Genomic DNA, 19,487 nt, shown 5'->3' with positions numbered 1-19,487 from the left:
CCGTCAGTGTGTGACGGTCCTCCAGAACCCGATCGCTGTTCAAACAGATCAATAGAAATTATTTCAGATTAAAATCCTTTCAGTTTGATTCAACACACTTATTGATCAACCAAACTGCTGCTGATCAGCACTGATGGATTATTGATCGACTAACTGATTGATTGATTGATTGATTGATTGATTGATTGATTGATTGATTGATTGGCGTCTCTCCTCACAGAGACAAACAAACACGTCTCCTTCTGTCTGTCCCTCCATGGCGGTGAAGCATCTCCTCACTCCCTCATGCTGGAGGAGCCAGTGCCTCCCCCCCTCACTCTCCCCTCATGCAGACGTTGCACCTCCCGATGTTCTCCCTCTGCTGCCAGCTGCTGGTCAGCGTGGTGGAGGAGCTGTTGGAGGCGGAGCTTGTCGCCTCCACCCGGGTCAGCCAGAAGCTGTAGATGTTGGCGAAGTAGTGGCAAGTTCCTCGCGGCCCCTGACACTCCATGAAGGGCTGGGCCCTGAAGTCCGTCAGACAGCTGCCTGATGATGTCAGAGACTGGCCGCCGCCCTCGTCCCCCGCACCTGTATGCTGTCACACACACATACAGGAAGTGACATCATCGTTAGGTGTCCTCCGGAGAGATGGAACGTTACGGTCGGTCGGTCTAGTTAAAAGTTTAGTTCAGTTTATGTTTTTAAAGTTACGTTTAATAGTTTTGTAAAAGTTTCAATCTCATTTTGTTTAGTCGAATATAAATTGAACAGTTAGCTTCAGTTTAAATATTATAGTTTAGATTAAGGGTAAATTTGAGTTTAGTTTCAGTTCAAGCTTAACTTTAGTTTTATATTTTTTTGTTTAAAAGAGAGTTTAGACTTTGTTATATTATTTTGCTGTTGGACAGTTTGTTTTAGTTTAGTTTATTAGAGAAGTTTAAGTTTACATTTCATGTTGTAAAGTTTTAGCTTAGTTTGAGTTTAAGCTTAACTTCAGTATTACATTGTTAAATTTAAGAGTTTAGACTTTGTTTTATTACTTTACTGTAGAAACAATAGTTTAGTTTATTAGTGAAGTTTAAGTTTAAGTTTCATTGACATTTATGTCTTCATAGTTTCATTGAAATATTTAGTTTTAAGTTTAGTTTTGTTGAGTGCAATTATCTATCTATATCTAAGTTTAAGGCTAAGTTTTGATTTAGTTCACTTTTGTATTCCTGAGTTTAAAAGTGAAGTTTAAGCTTGTATTTCATTGGGTATAATAAAAATGTTTAGTAGCAGTTGAAATAGTAAATATAATCTCTACCCGTCATTTATATTTAATTTGGTTGTTTAATTCTCACAATTTAAGAAGAAATAACGAGGACATGCTGGGAATTAATGATATGGCTACAAAGCTGCACAGTAAACACCAGGAGGAGAGTTGAATCATGTTCCTCAACACCGGATGAACACTGAAATATTACTCTGATAAAGAGACTCTCTGAACACAAGCTGAAGTCTAAGTTAGGAAATAAAAATTGAAATCTTTCACTGTTTCATTTGACTCCAGAATAGAAATGTTCTGAGTTGTACTACAGTACCCACCATGAGGAAGGAGTATCCGGTCCACAGGCTGGTCCAGCTGGGGGGGCAGTCGGGCTGGTTGGAGGTCTGGCTGTGCAGGGCGACCGGTGACGAGGGGGCTTCACAGACCACGCAGCGGCTGATGTGGTCCTCGATGGAGGCTCCGTCCACGGGTATGCTGGGAACCGCCGCCGTCGTGGACAGCCAGTAGGACTTATCGTTGCGGCTGGCGTACGAGCAGGTTCCCATGTTGCAGGAGGAGAACGGCATGGTGGAGAAGATGCGCATACACGAGCCGGCCTGACCTGCAAACACAAAGGGAGAGTTACTGACAGCTGTCAAGACCAGAACCAGGCTCACTGTTGGACCTCAGAGTCAGGGTGTGGAATCAGTGTCGGTCCGGCAAAACTGGACCACATGGACTACCGTGGAGGGACGACGGGCGTCTGTCCAACCTGTCAAGAGTGTAGAGCAGGTGTGGAGCGTGTCGCCATGGTGACTGAAGGATTGTGTCTCGGCTCTTTGCAGATGATGTGGTTCTGTTGGCTTCATCGGACTGGGTTCTCCAGTAAGTGTAAGTCAGAACCTCCAAGTCTGAGGTTCTGGTTCTCTGCTGGAGAACAGAGGATTGTTCCTTCAGGTTTGGACGGAGATCCTGAATTGAAGGAGTTTCAGTGCATCAGGTCTCGTTCACAGTGAAGAGGACGGAGTGGGAGGTTGGCAGGAGGACCAGTGCTGCATCGGCAGTAAATCGGCCATGGTACCGGACAGTTCTGGTGAAAAGGAGATGAACTGGAAGGTGAAGGTTTCGATGTACCAAGTCGACATCTGGAGGGAGCCACTGCTCCTGAGATCAGGGCTTTGGGACTGTTATTAGACTGGTTTCTGGCCTGGTTTTGGGACTAGATTAAGACTTGATTAGAGGCGATTTTGGAGCATCTTCTGTCTGGTTTAGGACAAGTTTCAGTTCTAGTTTCAAGCTGGTTTCAGACTTTGTTTAGGACCAGTTTGTGACTGTTTTTAGCTGTTTTTCTGACCTGATTTTAGACCTGATTATTGGACCAGATCTATATTTTATTTAGGACTGTTTTTGGAACTGGTTTCTGATCGTCTCCGCCATCTGGGGGGAGCTCGGAGTAGGGCCGTTGCTCCTGAGATCAGGGTTCTGGATTTTGACCTTGGTTCAGACTTGGTTTGGGACTGTTATTAGACCAGTTTCTGACCTGGTTTTGGACCTGATGTTTGGGACTAGATCTATATTGACTATTGTTTTTGGACTTGGTTTCTGACTGGAGGGAGCTCGCAGTAGGACTGCTGCTCCTTCGGTTGAGGTCTTTCAGCATCTGATCAGGATCCTCCTGGACTCTTTCCATTGGGTTTCTGGACCCATCCAGCTAGTAGGAGACCCAGGGACAGAACCAGAACACACTGGAGGGATTATAGATCCCATCTGTTCTGGGAACACCTCGGGATCCTCCAGGAGGAGCTGGATCAAGTTGCTGAGGAGACAGAAGTCTGGACTAACCTGCTGCACCAAGACTGGACCGGATCAGAGGAGGAGAACAGAGGGATATTGTTGTCTGTGAAACTGAACTCTGAACAGAACATGAAGTTGAGCAGAGATGATGTATGCATGTGTTTATATACCCAGGTCCTGAGTGTGGGCCTTCTCCTGACCCTCCAGGTACAGCAGACTGTAGCCCTCCCACACCACCTTCATGTTCAGGGGACAGGTGGGAACCTTCTTCGACTGGCTGTGTATCACCAACAGGAAGCCTGAGTTCAGGTTTTGGGTTGGTCCAGGAGGACCGTAGTCACCAATTGGACCTTGTTCACCTGAGACAGAGAGACCGTGACAGGAAGTTACATCATCAGAACAAATCAGGTGACAGAACCAATGTGTTCTGTTAAACATGGTGGAGATCTCACCTTTGTCCCCCACGACTCCAATCTCCCCCTGCACGCCGGGATATCCTCTGTCTCCATCTGGACCTGGGGACCCCTCAGAACCGATTGGTCCCTCACATCCGGGATCCCCCTTCTTACCTGAAACACATCGTCATCCATCAGAAGGCTGCAGCGACATTAAAGGTTTCATTGAGACATTGGGACATGACCGTCCTCCATCGCGTCCCGGTCCACCTGCTGTTTCTCACCTTTAGGCCCAGTTTCACCAAATTCTCCCGGCAGACCTGCATCTCCAGCCTGACCAGGGGGTCCAGGTGGTCCTGGGGAGCCTGTTGGTGCTGGAGGTAACGTGGGGCAAGGGAACACTCGCCCTTTCTCCCCCTTTGGACCCACCGGTCCTGCTGACCCCTTCAGTCCTGGAGGACTACTGGGACCGGCACAACCTTCAGGACCCCGATTACCCGGTATTCCCATCAGACCTGGACTACCGGCCATACCTGACCACACACACACACACACACACACACACACACACACACACACACACACACACACACACACACACACACACACACACACACACGTACACACAGAGTCTTTATCCGGTGTAACCAGGTGATCTCCCCTGTCGTTTTGTCAGCCTCCAGTCAGGCTTTTCAGCACCGTCTTGGTTTTATGGATCCGGAAGAGACCGTATTAGGATGAGCTGGGGAGGAGTGAGGGGTGGATCTGACTGAGAACCTGAGGACAATATGCCCCGCCTACCAGACACCTAACTGCACCTCAGGCCTGTCAATCAAAAGTCCTAACAGGTCAGGCTGTCAGTCCGCATCATGTTCCCATGGAGACGGTCTCACCTCTCAGTCCTGGACCTCCAGGGATGCCCGGCAGTCCTGTCAACCCTGAAGCTCCTTTTTGTCCCGGTGGGCCCCGGCACCCTGCGTCCCCGTTGTCCCCATCGTCCCCAGGAGTCGGAGGGTTTGGACCCGGATCCCCCACGACACCGGCACACCCTGAAACATCAAACCCAGATCAGACCTCCTCCAGCGTGTTTCTCTGTTTGATCTCGGTAAACCCGAACATTAAAGTCTGACCTGGCTCTCCATCTGGACCAACAAGACCAGGATCTCCATCTGGTCCCAGGGTTGGACCTATACAGTCGACTCCAGGATCACCTGGAGGTCCAGAAGCACCTGGAGGTCCTGCAGCAACACAGAAAGTTGCATTACTGACAGTTTGATGACATCACCGCTGGTCTGACGCAGTCTGCCACTGAGGGGAACCGGACCTTTGGATCCCGGGGGGCCTCTGGAACCGGGTGGACCAGGCTGGGACAACCCACGAGGACCTGGGGGACCTGGAGGACCCTTATCTCCTGGAAGACCTTTGCAGCCTGTAGGACCTGCGACACCCAGACCTGAAGGGACACACAGAAATTTAAGGTTCTGGTTCTTTAAAAGCAGGTCTACACGCTTCTGTCCTCAGACTGCGGTCCGACAATAAACCTTCATGTTCATCCTCAGCGAGGGGAGCCATCACAGGCGGTTCAGACCTTTGAGCTACAGTTCTAAAAGAAAGACGTTTTAAAAGAGACTGGATGATTGAAGATTGGAGGGTTTCATTTTTATTTGTTCACACAACGAGCTTCCTGAATCTTTATTTTAAGAAGCTCCTTTTTACAGGTTTTTGTTGACTAAAACCGAGCCTGAGGCTCCAAAACCCGACCCAATACCTTCTGTGGGGACCTGTCGGGTTCCGTTCAAGGTTCTCCTTTGGTCACATATCAGCAGGTTGGACAATGTTTGTTTAGTGTATGTGTGTGTGTGTGTGTTTGAGGGTCCTACCTCTGGTCCCCATGTCCCCCTTCACTCCTTTCAGTCCGTCCAGTCCGTGAAGTCCCAGCGGTCCAGGAGGACCTGACACAACAAAAACACTCAGAAAAAATAGCTCACACACCGGGTGTCTGACGGACCACCGGACCACTAACACCAGACCACCAGACCAGCGGACCACCAGACCACCAAACCACCAGACCACCAGACCACCAACACTGGCGGGTTCTCAAAACAATACAATCATAAACAACTACAGAAGTACCAACAACATGATGTTTGTGAAATAAGTCATCGTGGTTCCTGGAGAACCTCCTGCAGAGGAAGGACTCATTCGGTGTTTTTATTTTGACAGAGTCAGAAAACCTGACTCTGCCTCCAAGATCATGGTTCTGCCAGGACGATGGGTTCTGACCTTGGAGTCCCGAGCAGCCCTGCGGACCCTGCGGACCGTCGGCGCCCGCTTTACCAGGAAGACCTGGAAGACCTCCACGACCTCTGGGACCGGGCGGTCCGACCACACCTGGTGGAGACAGAGACACTCTGAACGGGTCGGGTCACTTCGGGACAACACGAGTTCAACCGTCTTCATCACTGAAGGTAAACGTTGCTGTGATCTCATGACGTGGTGCAGCTTCAGTACCTGATTCACCTGGGTCTCCACGGAAACCTGGGTCCCCTTTACATCCTTTTTGTCCAGCAGAACCAAGGAAACCTGGTCCTCCAGGATCTCCTCGGGGTCCAGAAGCTCCTGGAAGAGAGAGAGAGAGAGAGAGAGAGAGAGAGAGAGAGAGAGAGAGAGAGAGAGAGAGAGAGAGAGAGAGAGAGAGAGAGAGAGAGAGAGAGAGAGAGAGAGATATTTGGATATATGTTTTGGGTTTGAATCTCTTGCGGCTGCACAACCAGAACCGGATCATCACCTGAGTGCCCAAAGTCTCCAGGAAGGCCCTTATCTCCAGGTGGGCCAGAAACCCTGGTAGAGTCTCCTTTATCACCTTAAACACAAAGACACACTTTACACGACATACCTGCACAAAGAGCAACAAAGGGCAGATCAATGAATCTGCAGAGTCATGGTGGCTGGGTGACCTCGTACCTTTGGGTCCCGGACATCCTGGGCGACCGGACTCTCCCGGTTCCCCCGGACATCCTGGGTCACCCTGCGACCACAAACGAGAACGGATTAATATTTCTGATCACAAGCATTTTCTGAACAAAAGAGAAACTTCCTGATTCTTTGTTTAAATGTCTTGAAGAGCTCTGAAAGTTGAGTTTGGGATCTCGTGCTGTAGAACCTGACGGGTACTGATGACTTTATAGTCAGAACTAATTGTCCCAAACCACGAACACGTCTGGACGAGCTCACCTTTGCCCGAATTCTCCATTTGTACCATTTGTGTTCTCGAGAACTGAACAACTCTTTTAGGTTTTAAGGTTCTGGCTCCATTGTTTTCTGAGAAATCATGACTTCAGAAACTCTGATCTTACCTGGTCTCCGGTCTCTCCGGGGAAGCCAATGAATCCCGGAGGCCCGATACGTCCAGTCGGTCCTGGAGGTCCTGGTTCTCCGTAGGATCCTGGGTGTCCCAGAGGTCCTGCAATACCTGGGAGTCCATTGATGCCAGGGTATCCCGGCTTACCTGTAGCTCCTTGCGCACCTTTACTTCCTGTAGAGAAAGAAGGTGTTTGATTCAACTAGAATCGAGACGTCAACCATCAGTGATGTCATCACCCATCAGTGATGTCATCGTTGGTTTGTGAACGTTATGAATCCTACAGTTCAGATTCTGTCCGTCACCATCTTTGATAGTTCGGAGCGGTTTGGAGCAGGAAGTGACCATATTTGGACGAGCTGGGGGAGGAGCCAGAGGTGGATCTGACCGATCTGATTGGAAACCTGACGATACTACGTCCCGCCCAGCGATAGCTGTAACCTGACTGCACCGCAGGCCTGTCAATCAAACAGACACCCCCCCAAAAACAGGTCTTCTTGAATCTTCTTTTCTAATGAATGAGGGATTATTTTCAGATGGACCTCCAGAAAACTAAGAAGAAGGAGTGACTTTAGCTAACAACACCGAGATAACAGATGGACACATTTTATTCACTTTGGATTTGATGAGAGAAGTTGAATGGGAGTCTATGGAGCCAGAGGCTTTTTGGAGCCGACCTCTGGTGGCACTCGCTGGTATTGCAGCTGAAGACACTTCTGTATTGGCCTCTTTTGTCAGACCTGTGGTGTCGTGATTTTGCTCTGACCTCGTGGTCCAGGGAATCCGTTGAATCCAGTGGCTCCTGGTTGTCCTGTCTCTCCTTTGATGGGGACAAAGTTGGTGTCTCCTGGAGGCCCTGCGGCGCCTTTACAGCCTGCAGGGACATATTTAAAAAGGATGTCAGCTCAACATCTGTAGAGGTCCAACTACAGTACTGCAGGAGTACTGTGTTAATATACCATACTGTAGTAATACTACAGTACTACTGCAGTAGTACTACAGTATCACTCAGCGGTCACCTTTCTCTCCTTTCGGCCCTTCACATCCTGGAGCTCCGTCTCGTCCATTAAACCCTCTCTCCCCGGTCCTTCCCAAGGCTCCAGGGGCCCCAGTCCGTCCCAGGGCCCCTGGCCCTCCGTCCTGGCCCCGGGCCCCGATCACACCTGAAACGAGTGCTTCAGTAAATCTGCTGTCAGGAAACATTCAGCCGTGATGGTGGGAGGAGCTCACCTTTCTGACCACTGGGCCCTGGCAGGCCTGAGTCCGCTTCGGGGCCAGAGGGGCCCGGAGGCCCGCGGTACCCAGGAAAACCTGGAGAGCCCGGTTTACCGAGAGGCCCTCGAGGACCAAAACCTGGAGGGCCCTCGACCCCGAGCTCTCCTTTCTCCCCCAGAAAGCCTGAAAAGAAAAATTATGACATCACAGTCTGATAAATTAAAGGAGCATTTCGAATAAAAAACTGTTTATCATATCGTATAAGTGAAGCAGAGTTTACCTGGGGGACCAATGGGTCCCTGGGGGCCAAAGTGGCCCCTTGGACCAGGTTTTCCTGCATCACACTGGTCAGATGAGGATCCGGGGGGGCCGATAACTCCCGGGGCCCCATCCTCTCCTCTCTGACCCTTTGCTCCGGGGTCTCCAGGCAGACCCAGGATACCTGCACGGACACAGGAAATAACTGAAGTAGTGTTTCTGAGCAGTGAGCTTCAACACATCCTGACCTCATTCACTCCTCCTGCTCCTCCTCCAGTAATTCACCTGCTTGTCCATCTGTGCCGGGGGGCCCCGGGACTCCTTTAGGTCCCGGAGAGCCCAGAGGCCCCGGGAAGCCGATAGGTCCTGCCGGCCCGACATCAGAGTTCCCTGCTGGTCCCTGGAGTCCAGGAGAACCTGGGAGCCCTGGAGAGCCTGGTACACACAGAACATACTGTAAACACTCAGACTTGTTGGTCCAAATCTCCTGAACCTCCGTCTGTTCCAGCATTCATCCATTCAAACACCAGAGGAACTTCTGGAGGTGTTTCCATCACAGGAACTTTCCCTACAGAGGGGGAACTTTTGGAGGAACTTGCAGGTCGACTGGAAGAACCAAAAGAACAGACAACTAACTGAAGTCCTGAGGAGGCAAAGGACAACTTTCAGAGAGAACTTATTTTGATATGTCAGTGAACTAATCTTCTGAATCTTCAGGGGATTTTGGTTCTGCAGATACATCATACTGAGAGGAAACCGATTCGGGTTCAACCAGACCAAACAAAACAGGTTTGAAAAGGTTCTGTGTCAAATCGTTTAAAGGTACAGACATAAAAGTTGAATGTGACCTTCAGGTTCCTGACAGACTAGGAAGCATCGTACCCGGACGCATCGTACCTGGATCTCCACCGTAACTGAAGCCTTCACGTCCTTCGTCTCCGATGTCTCCTACAAAACCTTGAGGTCCTGCAGGAGGAGAGGAAATAAGTACAGATAAAATGATTATGTACAGGACAGGTGTGACAGGTGTGACAGGTGTGACAGGTACCTAGTCTCCCAGATGGTCCAGGAAGTCCGTACTGTCCTTTGTCTCCTTTAGATCCATCTGGTCCAGTGATGCCACGAAAACCTGGAGGACCTGGAAGACCTGTGTAACCTGGAGACGGACAGGTGAGACAGGTGAGCAGGGGGTCAGACAAGTGGGTAGGAAGTGAGACAGCTGAGCAGGAAGTGAGACAGGTTAGCAGACAGATGTTGCGTACCTGTACTCCCGGTGTCTCCCTTCTCTCCAGGGGCCCCGGGGTTTCGGGGTACGCAGGGCAGAGTGTCACCTGCAGGAAGAGGAGGAGTCAAGCAGGAAATGGGGGGGGGGGAAGTAGAGAGTGGAAGGAGTTCCTGGGAAGTCCCTATCTTGATCCCCTGGTGGTGTTCAGTGGTAGTGCAGTTTAAGGTACTTCAACATTGACCTCATCTGGAGGTTTACTTACCTTTGACTCCCTTCGGCCCCGGGAAGCCAGGGAACCCTGCAGATCCCGGGTCCCCAGGGAGTCCCTGCTGTCCCACCACTCCCACTACACTTGGTCCTGGTGGACCTGAAGGTCCCGAGAGTCCCTTTGGCCCTGAGGCTCCTGTGGGGCCTGTGTCCCCAGGAGGGCTGAGGGAACTCTGCCCCTGAAGAGAAACAGAAGAATGATGAGAGGGTGAAGATCATTCAGGACAGCAGCGCCCCCTGCAGGCTGGGATGTGAATATATTTATAATAACATGTTTGTTGATAATCATGTTCTATGTTTTGGAACAACTATCTTGAAGTTTTTAAAGGATGTAATGTTGCCACGGATACAATGACTTAGCTGTGGGCTACATTAGCCTTTCTTTTAGCAAACATCTGTTTAGATTTTGTCTTTTTTTTTTTAAACTCTTTCACATCATCAAGTCTCTTATTTCAGAGTCAGTGTGACTCAGGTGAGTCTCTGACTGACCGGAGGGCCGGGGTTTCCTGAGGTCCCCGGGAACCCGTCGAGTCCTCTCCTCCCTGAGAATCCTTGTCTCCCTGGAGGGCCCGGCTGGCCCCGGTTTCCCTTCTCACCTGTAGGCAGAAGTCCAATCAGAACCGCTAACACAAAGACATGAAGTCATTCATTCAGTCTCCATTTCTTCACTTGTTCAAATTAACAGCATCTAGTTTAGTATTTATAAAGAAGTTATAAAGTTTGTGTCTGATAAATAACCAAACTAAACATGATGTATAACAAACAAAGAAATACATCAGTTCATCAGTAAAACTGAACTCACCTTTAATATCCACCACTGTGAACTCTCCCTTCTGACCTTTGAACCCTGTGACGCCTCGAAAACCAACCGGACCCTGCAAACAAACAAACAAACAAACAAGCAAGCAAACAGGGCAGTGAGCTCCAAGTTTGCTGAGATGACCTTTGACCTTCCTGCCAAGTAACTCACCTGTTCTCCGCTCTCTCCTGTGTTTCCAGGTGAACCTCTCTCTCCTCTCAGGCCCGGGGCCCCCGGAGCTCCGGGGAACCCTGGAGGCCCCATTTCACCCCTGGGACCACGGAGGCCCCTCAGATCGACCGGGGGACCACAAGAACAGTCGCCGCTGCCACCTGAAACCCATTAAACTTATAAAGGTAGTGTGAAGTGTGTACCATGGCGTTCCTCAGGAAAGCGTCCTGGAGCCTCAGCGCTTCCTGTTTAACCCGATTTAAAGACATTTGTTTGGACCCGGTTCTTTTTTGGTGTCCCATCTTTTACTGTGTTGGATGAATTTAAAACCTTAAACAACGTCAAATCATCTAACGTGGACAACTGTTCTCCAAATATGATGAATACACAACAACAGATTTTATATTTAATGACTTCAGGTAGAAGTCACTCGTGGAGTTCCTGAGGGAAACGTCCTGGAGCCTTTAATCAGTTTAATCAGACGAGAGCCTGAAGCAGCACTCTGTTTTTTTACCTCTTCAACCTTTTTTACTTTTAAATTTAGGAAGCAGAAGTCATCGTCACACACCTGTCGTGATATGAGGCGACTTCAAAACCTTCTTCAAGCATTACAAATCCTAACCAACAGAAGCCCAGATAGTTTTTTACCCATTTACATTTCTATTGGTCTCTTTATTGGTCCACACACTGACCTTTGAACCCTGGGAAGCCCTGAGCCCCTGGGGGCCCCTGTGCACCTGTATCTCCAGGCTGTCCTGGGACCCCGGGAAGACAGTATCTGCCTGTGGACACAAACAGGAAGTGAGTTGGACGACATCGGGAAGTGATTAGTATTTCTTATCAATATTTAAACATGAAAACAACTTCACTGAACTGATATGAATGACTTTGTATAATGACATCACCAGTTGTGTCTGACAGACAGTTGTGACATCACAGGTGTAATCTGCAGGTATACACTGACAGGTAGAAACTTTAGTACCTGGAATACCCGGCTCTCCTCTTGGCCCTCTGGGTCCAGGACGTCCTGGTTTTCCAGGTTCTCCCGGTGTGGGCCCATCTGTATATGTCTGTCCTGGATCTCCTTTGTCCCCATTGGATCCTGGAACTCCTCTCTGACCCAGAACACCAGCCGGCCCTGAAGAGAACAGAGAACTGTGACGCCACCTTCAATCTCCAGGAAACATCAACCTCATACCACCTTCAATCTCCAGGAAACATCAACCTCACACTGACCAGGTATTGATCTGCCGAGGGCTCCTGGGGTTCCGTGTATTCCCATCACCCCCATGTCTCCTGGAGGGCCTCTCAGTCCGAGATCCCCGGGGTCCCCGACGACACCTGGAAGACAGGAAGCAGCCGTCGTCACCACAGTGATGACATCACACCAGAAAGGACACAAAGTAATGAGGACACAAAGTGATGACATCACACCAGAGAGGGTGTATTGATCCATACCGATGTGTATGACCTCTTCGTCCTGAGGAAGGCCTTTAGGACCTGGATCTCCCATCATGCCCTGGGAACAGACAGACCATCATCATCATCATCATCATCATCATCATTATCATCATCCTCATCCTCATCCTTATCCTCATCATCGTCATCATCCTCATCCTTATCCTTATCCTCATCATCGTCATCATCATCATCATCCTCATTATCATCATCCTCATCAACCTCATCCTCATCCTCATCCTTATCCTCATCATCGTCGCCATCACCATCGTCATCATCATCATCCTCCTCATCCTCATCATCATCTTCATCATCATACTCATCTTCCTCATCCTCATTCTCATCATGTGCACTTCCTACTTCTGACAGACCCCGCCCCACAGCGACATTGAAAAAGGAGCGAGATCACAGCCAGAGAACCGGAGAACCGGAGAAGCAGACTGACCTTCGGACCTTCTCGTCCGATCAGTCCTGGGAGACCCGGGCTTCCTCGGATCCCCTGAAACACACAAACCCAGTTAACACACCAACGAGGAACCAGAACAGAACCTGACGAAGAACACACAAGAACCGTAGGGTTCTGACACACCTTGAACCCTTCCTCTCCGAGCAGACCGGGGACTCCCAAAAAACCCTGAAACACAAACACAACACATGAAGACAGAACCTCCGCAGAACGATCCACCATGTGAGGGGGCGGGGTTAACTCACCCTGGGTCCAGGAAATCCCACAATCCCCTTCTCTCCTTTGATCCCGGGCAGCGCATCCAGACCCTGGAACCAAAACACACACAACAGCATCACCTCCACCGTCTTCATGTCTGACACTCCAAGTAATAACGCTCCGTTATCATGTGACCACTGAAGAACACGGATCACAACCGTAGGAACCACAATGGGTTCTAGATGTTCTGGATAATCAGCAGCAGCTCAACATTCTTTAAACACTCAAGAACAAACACTTAAAGCACACAATGTTCATCATCACCAGGAGAACCTTGATAATTAGGAGAACCTTGATAATCAGGAGAACCCAGTCTTACCGGCAGTCCCTGAGCTCCACAGACTCCTTTATTCCCTTGAGGGCCCTGGAGAACCAAGGAACCCAACATGAGAACCCAACTTTAGAAGCCAACATTAGAACACAACTTTAGAAGCCAACATTAGAACCCAACTTTAGAAGCCAACATTAAAACCCAACATCAGAACCCAAAATTAGAACCCAACATTTGAACCCAACTTTAGAACCCAGCATTAGAACCCAACATCAGAACCCAACATCAGAACCCAACATTAGAACCCACCTTTAGAATCCAACATTAGAACATTAGAAGGTGGAACATTAGAACCCAACATCAGCACCCAACTTTAGAACCCAACATCAGAACCCAACTTTAGAACCCAACATTAGAACCAGTTTACAGTTTCACAGTGAAAATTCAGGAACCACAGTAGAGCCATATTAGAACACACATAACAAAGGCTGCGATCTGATTGGCTGGCTCAGACTGAAGTCCCACCCACCTCCTCTCCTTTGATGTACAGGTCCTCTGGAGGGTCAACATACTCAAACGGCCCCGGAGGCCCCTGGAGGCCCTGATCCCCCTGTGGACACACACGGTACTGCAGTACTACTACTGCTGACATTACACAGTACTGCAGGACTACTACTATTGACATTACAGAGTACTGCAGTAGTACTACTGCTGATACTACATAGCACTACAGCAGTACTACTGCTGATAGTACACAGTACTGCAGGACTATTACTGCTGACATTACACAGTACTGCAGTACTACTACTGCTGATACTACATAGTACCACAGCAGCAGTACTGGTGATACTACACAGTACTGTTCTACTGTACTAGGTGAGTATTTGTACCTCGTCTCCTTTCTGTCCGGGAAGCGATCGACCTTTTTCTCCCTGAAACACAAACATCCAATGGTTCTAAGAACAGTGAGTCAGTTTCACATGTTTATTGATAATAAACATTAAAGTGGAGTTTAAACAGCAGCACACAGACAGGACGTTTTCAAAATACTCTGCACTACAAAATATAATAAATAATGTTCCAAATAAATGTTCAGTTCTCTAAGATGATGTTAGCAATGCGGTCACTTCCTGTCAAAACAAGGGTAATCAGAAGTCCTAAAATACTACTATTATAATACTACTATATACTGTGTAGTACTTACAGGTGGACCTCGAGAACCAGGCAGACCGGGGAACCCCTGCACGCGCACACACACACACACACACACACACACACACACACACACACACACACACACACACACACACACACACACACACACAGATGTTATTCACACGCAACATGATACTAAAAACTTTACATGAACAAGGACGAAGGACGTTCTACACCGTATCTCAGAACGTGGTAGAACAGGAAGTGGAACCATTCTAGGTCGTATCTCAGAACGTGGTAGAACAGGAAGTGGAACCGTTCTACATCGTATGTCAGAACGTAGTAGAACAGGAAGTGGAACCGTTCTACGTCGTATCTCAGAACGTAGTAGAACAGGAAGTGGAACCGGTCGAGGCCATCACCGCGACACCGATTGAAAACGAGATGTGAAGAATCTCAGGGCGGTTCTGAACTCTCTTCTTTGGGTTCCTGCAGGTTTGTGTCCGTGTCTTCTGGACAGACATCAGAGACAACGACGTCTTCTGAAGTCTTCTGTCTAACTTCCTGTTCCTTTTTAGCTGATGTTGCCTCCCTGAAAACATCTGGAGTATAGACCAACCCTTCACATCTGGAATATATATGTGTATATATATTTATATATATGGAAGATATGAAGTCTTAATTACAACATAGTTGATGTTACTCACGTTGGTTCCGTCCAGTCCTGCCGGACCCAGAGCTCCTATCGGGCCTGGAAACCCCTGTTCACCCTGCACACACAGAAACGGTCACAGGTCACCTGTTGTTGTCTCCTCCGTTTGTTGTTTGTTTGTTTGTTTGTTTGTTTGTTTACTCACCTGCAGACCAGGCAGTCCACCGGGCCCGGCATCTCCCTGTCAGACACAAACGCTGCTGTTAGTTCCTGCCGTTCAGCTGCTGCGGTGTGTGGTGTGTGCAGGTGTGTGCAGGTGTACTTACAGGTACTCCGGGGTACTGGATGAAGTTGATCGCCAGATCTCCTGGAAATCCCTTCAGTCCTGGAAAACCCTGAAGAATTAGACACGGTTACCATGGTGATGACAGAATACTACACTACTGATACTGCAGTAAGTGTGTACAACTCCTGGTCCACAGCACTGAGAGAAGAGAAGCTCATCCTCTGTGTTTAGGAGCTGTCTGATGGGGATTTAAAGAGTTCTTAAATCTGCAGATATTTGCCTGGAGTCTGGTGGAGGAATGGGAACAAGTACTGCACATTCAACTGAAACCTGAAGATTTCTGTCACAAACTGACGACTGAGCGATCAGTGTCTGGTACTGAGGTTCTGACCGGTTCTCCATCGGGCCCTTGTGCTCCAGGAAGCCCAGTTTCTCCTCGCTGTCCTCTGGTTCCGTTACATCCGTCCAGACCTGGAAAACCGGGACCTCCAGCAGGTCCTGGGTGACCCTGAACACACAAACGCAAACAGATGCTGACAGTGTGACATCACCAAGTCACAGCTGGACCAATCAGAGGAGCTGATAGGTTGAAAGAGGTGGGACTTCTTACCGGCACTCCCTCCAAACCTGGAAAACCAGGAACGCCGGCGACTCCCTGAAAACACAAACAGAATGTTAGCAGAACATTAGCAGAACTTTTCCCTGTTCTACAACTGGTGGGGTGAGACACCATTTGACACTAAGGGGAGCTGTGATTGATCAGACCAAACCAACAGACTTCTACTTCTGTCGGCCATCTTGTCTTGGCATCAGAGAATATTAACGTTCTGGATCAGAACCGTGTTTATTCACCGAGTCTCCTTTCAGTCCTGGAGCTCCAGTCAGCCCTTCGACTCCTTTCTGGCCCTTCTCTCCTGGAGGTCCCTGAGGGCCCGGGAAGCCCGGTGGACCCTGAGGTCCCTGCTGACCTAGAGAACCCGGAGAACCCTGCAGAACACAAACAACATGGTCAGAACCTGGTGACACCTGACAGAACCTGATAGAAACTGATAGTGTAGAACCTGGTAAAACCACACAGAACCTAACAGAACCTGATGGGAACTGGAGGAGACTGATAGAACTCAATAGAACATATTGATGTAGAACATTGTAGAACTCAATAGAGTCCGACTTCAAACCTGATTGGTTCAGGATCCCTGTCTAACCCTGTGTGTTAACCTTTTGGTTCCCCTGATCTCTAGTGTTCTGTCATCCCCGTTTGTTGCTGTTTTCCATGTGCTTGGTGTTTCTGTCTGTCATCCTCTGCCCGCCTCCAGACTCCTCCCATGGCCACGCCCCTGATCAGCCTGAGCAGCAGCTGACAATCCAGCAGATTGAACATGAATAGTGCAAACAGAACCTCCCTAAAACTGACAGAATCCGAACCAACCTGAAGGCATGTAATGGATCCTGATCGGACCAATTAGAAATGTGTCCTGTAGAACCCAGTAGAACCTGATAGAAACTAACAAAATGTAAAGAACCTGAGGGTAAAGCTGGATAGAGGTTGATACTGTAGAACCTCATAAAAACATATAAAACCTGATTGAACCAAACAGAACCCAACTGAAACTGAAGGAACCTGACGTGGTAGAACCTGGTAGAAACTAATAGAACCTAGTAGAACCCCATAAAACTGCTTGTTCTGGAGAACATTTATTAAAACAACAGTGAGAAATGTTGAGAACATGTAATGTTATTATCTGACCACAGGAAGGCAGTGTGACACAACACACACACACACACACACACACACACACACACACACACACACACACACACACACACACACACACACACACACACACACACACACACACACACACACACACACACACACACACACACACACACACAGAGGTGTGTTTGAACAGCAGCTCAGACGGTCACACTTTAAATCAGAAGGGAAGTTGTTTGGACCGGGTCGCCTTCTGTTTTCACGCTACTGTTCAACCATTTCGTACTGTGATCATATTTGTGAGTGAAACATCCTGAACATCTGAGGAGGACCATGAAATGTGGCTGAAAGCTTCAGAAGAAACTCAGTGAGAGACCTTTAGTCAACAAACACGATCAGCTGATGTTATTAAATCAGAACCTCTGATACAAAATCATTATTAATGAAATCAGAACTGACCTGTGAGTAGTGTGTGTGTGTGTGTGTTAGTGTGTGCAGTGTGCAGTGTGCAGTGTGTGTGTGTGTGTGTGTGTGTGTGTGTGTGTGTGTGTGTGTGTGTGTGTGTGTGTGTGTGTGTGTGTGTGTGTGTGTGTGTGTGTGTGATGTGATGTGACAGCTGTGATCTCTGTTAGTCCTCTCTCCATCCTTCTTTCTCTGGAATCAATCAGCTGTGAAATCACTGAGACAGACGCCTTCCCACAATCCTCTCTGCCTGTCTGATGCCCCCAGCTGTACAAACACACACACACTGACTCTCTCTCTCTCTCTCACACACACACACACACACACACACACACACACACACACACACACACACACACACACACACACACACACACACACACACACACACACACACACACACACTGACAGGAAGGTCCGTTTGTGTCTGTGGTCTGGACGATAAGACATAAATGTTGCTGTTGTTGTTGTTTACTCGATCAGCTGATTGCAGTGACAGCAGGCTGACAGTCATGTGACAGTACATCAGCTGTTTGACTGGCTCCTGAATGATATGATCATAACGACCACGTGAAACAAACAACAGCCAAAATCTGGACCATTGGAACTAAAGACAGAAACATCTGGACCACTGGAACTAAAGACAGAAACATCTGGACCACTGGAACTGAAGACAGAAACATCTGGACCACTGGAACTAAAGACAGAAACATCTGGACCACTGGAACTGAAGACAGAAACATCTGGACCACTGGAACTAAAGACAGAAACATCTGGACCACTGGAACTAAAGACAGAAACATCTGGACCACTGGAACTAAAGACAGAAACATCTGGACCACTGGACCTAAAGACAGAAACATCTGGACCACTGGAACTAAAGACAGAAACATCTGGAACCCTGGACCTAAAGACAGAAACATCTGGACAACCGTGTGCCTTGTGGTGGCGTTGCTATGACGACAATTACCGGGTCAATTTGTTTTTATACTTTAACTTTATGTGAAAGATGTTTCTGGAAACAAGCTCAGAGTTTAAGGAGTGAGAGGAGTGACACTATGACATCACACCTCTCTGTGTGTGTGGAATCTGCTGACTGTGCTTTAGGTAAACAGCTCGAATTTAACACCAACACACTCCTCCATCCGGCAGCTCTTTATTACACACTGTGTGTTTGTGCGTGTGCGTGCGTGTGTGTGTGTGTGTGTGTGTGTGTGTGTGTGTGTGTGTGTGTGTGTGTGTGTTTTACCAGCCGACAGTAAAGGTGTCACAGCTCTGTTAATGGAGGAAACTGTCTGCAGTGGTGGTGATGTCATGCTGCAGCTGTGCCGTGATTGGCTGTCATATGGGAGTGTGTTAGTGGGCGGAGTCTCACCATTGCTCCCTTGGCTGGAAAACACTGACAGGTGGAGCAGTCCCGCCCGCCGCAGGGCTCTGTCAGGTCGCCCTGGAAACCAAGAGTGCACAAACATCACCATGACATCACTATGACATCATCAATATTACTTCCCAATGACATCACTACTTTTCTCAGAAACCTGGATCAGATTTCTGTCACAGGAGGTGTCTCTAGACCCGATTCAGGTTTCTGAAATCATGTTTAAGGACACTTCTATAACCATATCCTCACCAGGACACTCAACCATGTGAACCCACTCGGTGTCTGGTGGAGGACGGGGACAGGACCTGTGGACGGACAGACTGGGGGGGTTAGTATGGTTTTAAAAAAGGGGGATAATTGGTGTCCTGGTCCTGGCACATTGGACCAGCTGTTTACTCTGGCAGGGACACCATAGAGGTGAAGGTGGTCTGTCCAGTCTGCTGGTGTTTAGTGGACATGTCCCCTGGTTACCTGGCGGGACAGTCTGCATGGATGGTGCAGAGTTCAGTGTTTTCAGACAGTGAGGAATGTAAACACACAGCAGAGACAAGCATCTCAGGAAGCAGACAGCTGACTGTGTGTGAGTGAGTGAGTGAGTGAGTGAGTGAGTGAGTGAGTGAGTGAGTGAGTGAGTGAGTGAGTGTGTGTGTGTGTGTGTGTGTGTGTGT

General features: G+C 48.6%; 1 protein-coding gene across 1 annotated transcript; it reads right to left on the bottom strand.

The window, feature by feature from the left end:
* Nucleotides 1–313: 313 nt before the first annotated feature.
* On the bottom strand, nt 314–19,277 carry col4a4 (collagen, type IV, alpha 4). The gene is made up of 46 exons (XM_069722665.1): nt 19,216–19,277; nt 19,058–19,124; nt 18,814–18,885; nt 16,112–16,246; nt 15,870–15,914; nt 15,651–15,767; nt 15,300–15,368; nt 15,179–15,214; nt 15,029–15,091; nt 14,371–14,406; nt 14,057–14,098; nt 13,696–13,776; nt 13,215–13,259; nt 12,883–12,945; nt 12,761–12,805; nt 12,617–12,670; nt 12,172–12,232; nt 11,950–12,054; nt 11,696–11,851; nt 11,406–11,495; nt 10,714–10,874; nt 10,546–10,618; nt 10,233–10,339; nt 9,739–9,922; nt 9,514–9,582; nt 9,300–9,407; nt 9,149–9,217; nt 8,537–8,686; nt 8,274–8,435; nt 8,009–8,176; nt 7,798–7,941; nt 7,519–7,652; nt 6,774–6,952; nt 6,382–6,445; nt 6,206–6,280; nt 5,897–6,036; nt 5,701–5,828; nt 5,298–5,369; nt 4,742–4,870; nt 4,548–4,655; nt 4,311–4,466; nt 3,702–3,896; nt 3,475–3,591; nt 3,193–3,381; nt 1,567–1,850; nt 314–574 (listed from the first exon to the last, which is right to left on the bottom strand). Exons 1-46 carry the CDS (start codon nt 19,275–19,277, stop codon nt 314–316), a joined length of 5,070 nt encoding a protein of 1,689 aa, XP_069578766.1.
* Between the last annotated feature and the right edge of the window lie 210 nt (nt 19,278–19,487).

This window comes from Brachyistius frenatus, unplaced genomic scaffold (assembly GCF_029030835.1).
Source record: "Brachyistius frenatus isolate BFR_SWC_R1_liver_20210118 unplaced genomic scaffold, ASM2903083v1 Contig_299, whole genome shotgun sequence".
Taxonomy (NCBI): Eukaryota; Metazoa; Chordata; class Actinopteri; family Embiotocidae; genus Brachyistius; species Brachyistius frenatus.
The sequence above is the reverse complement of the archived record's forward strand: the minus strand, read 5'-3'. Positions and strand labels throughout refer to the sequence as shown.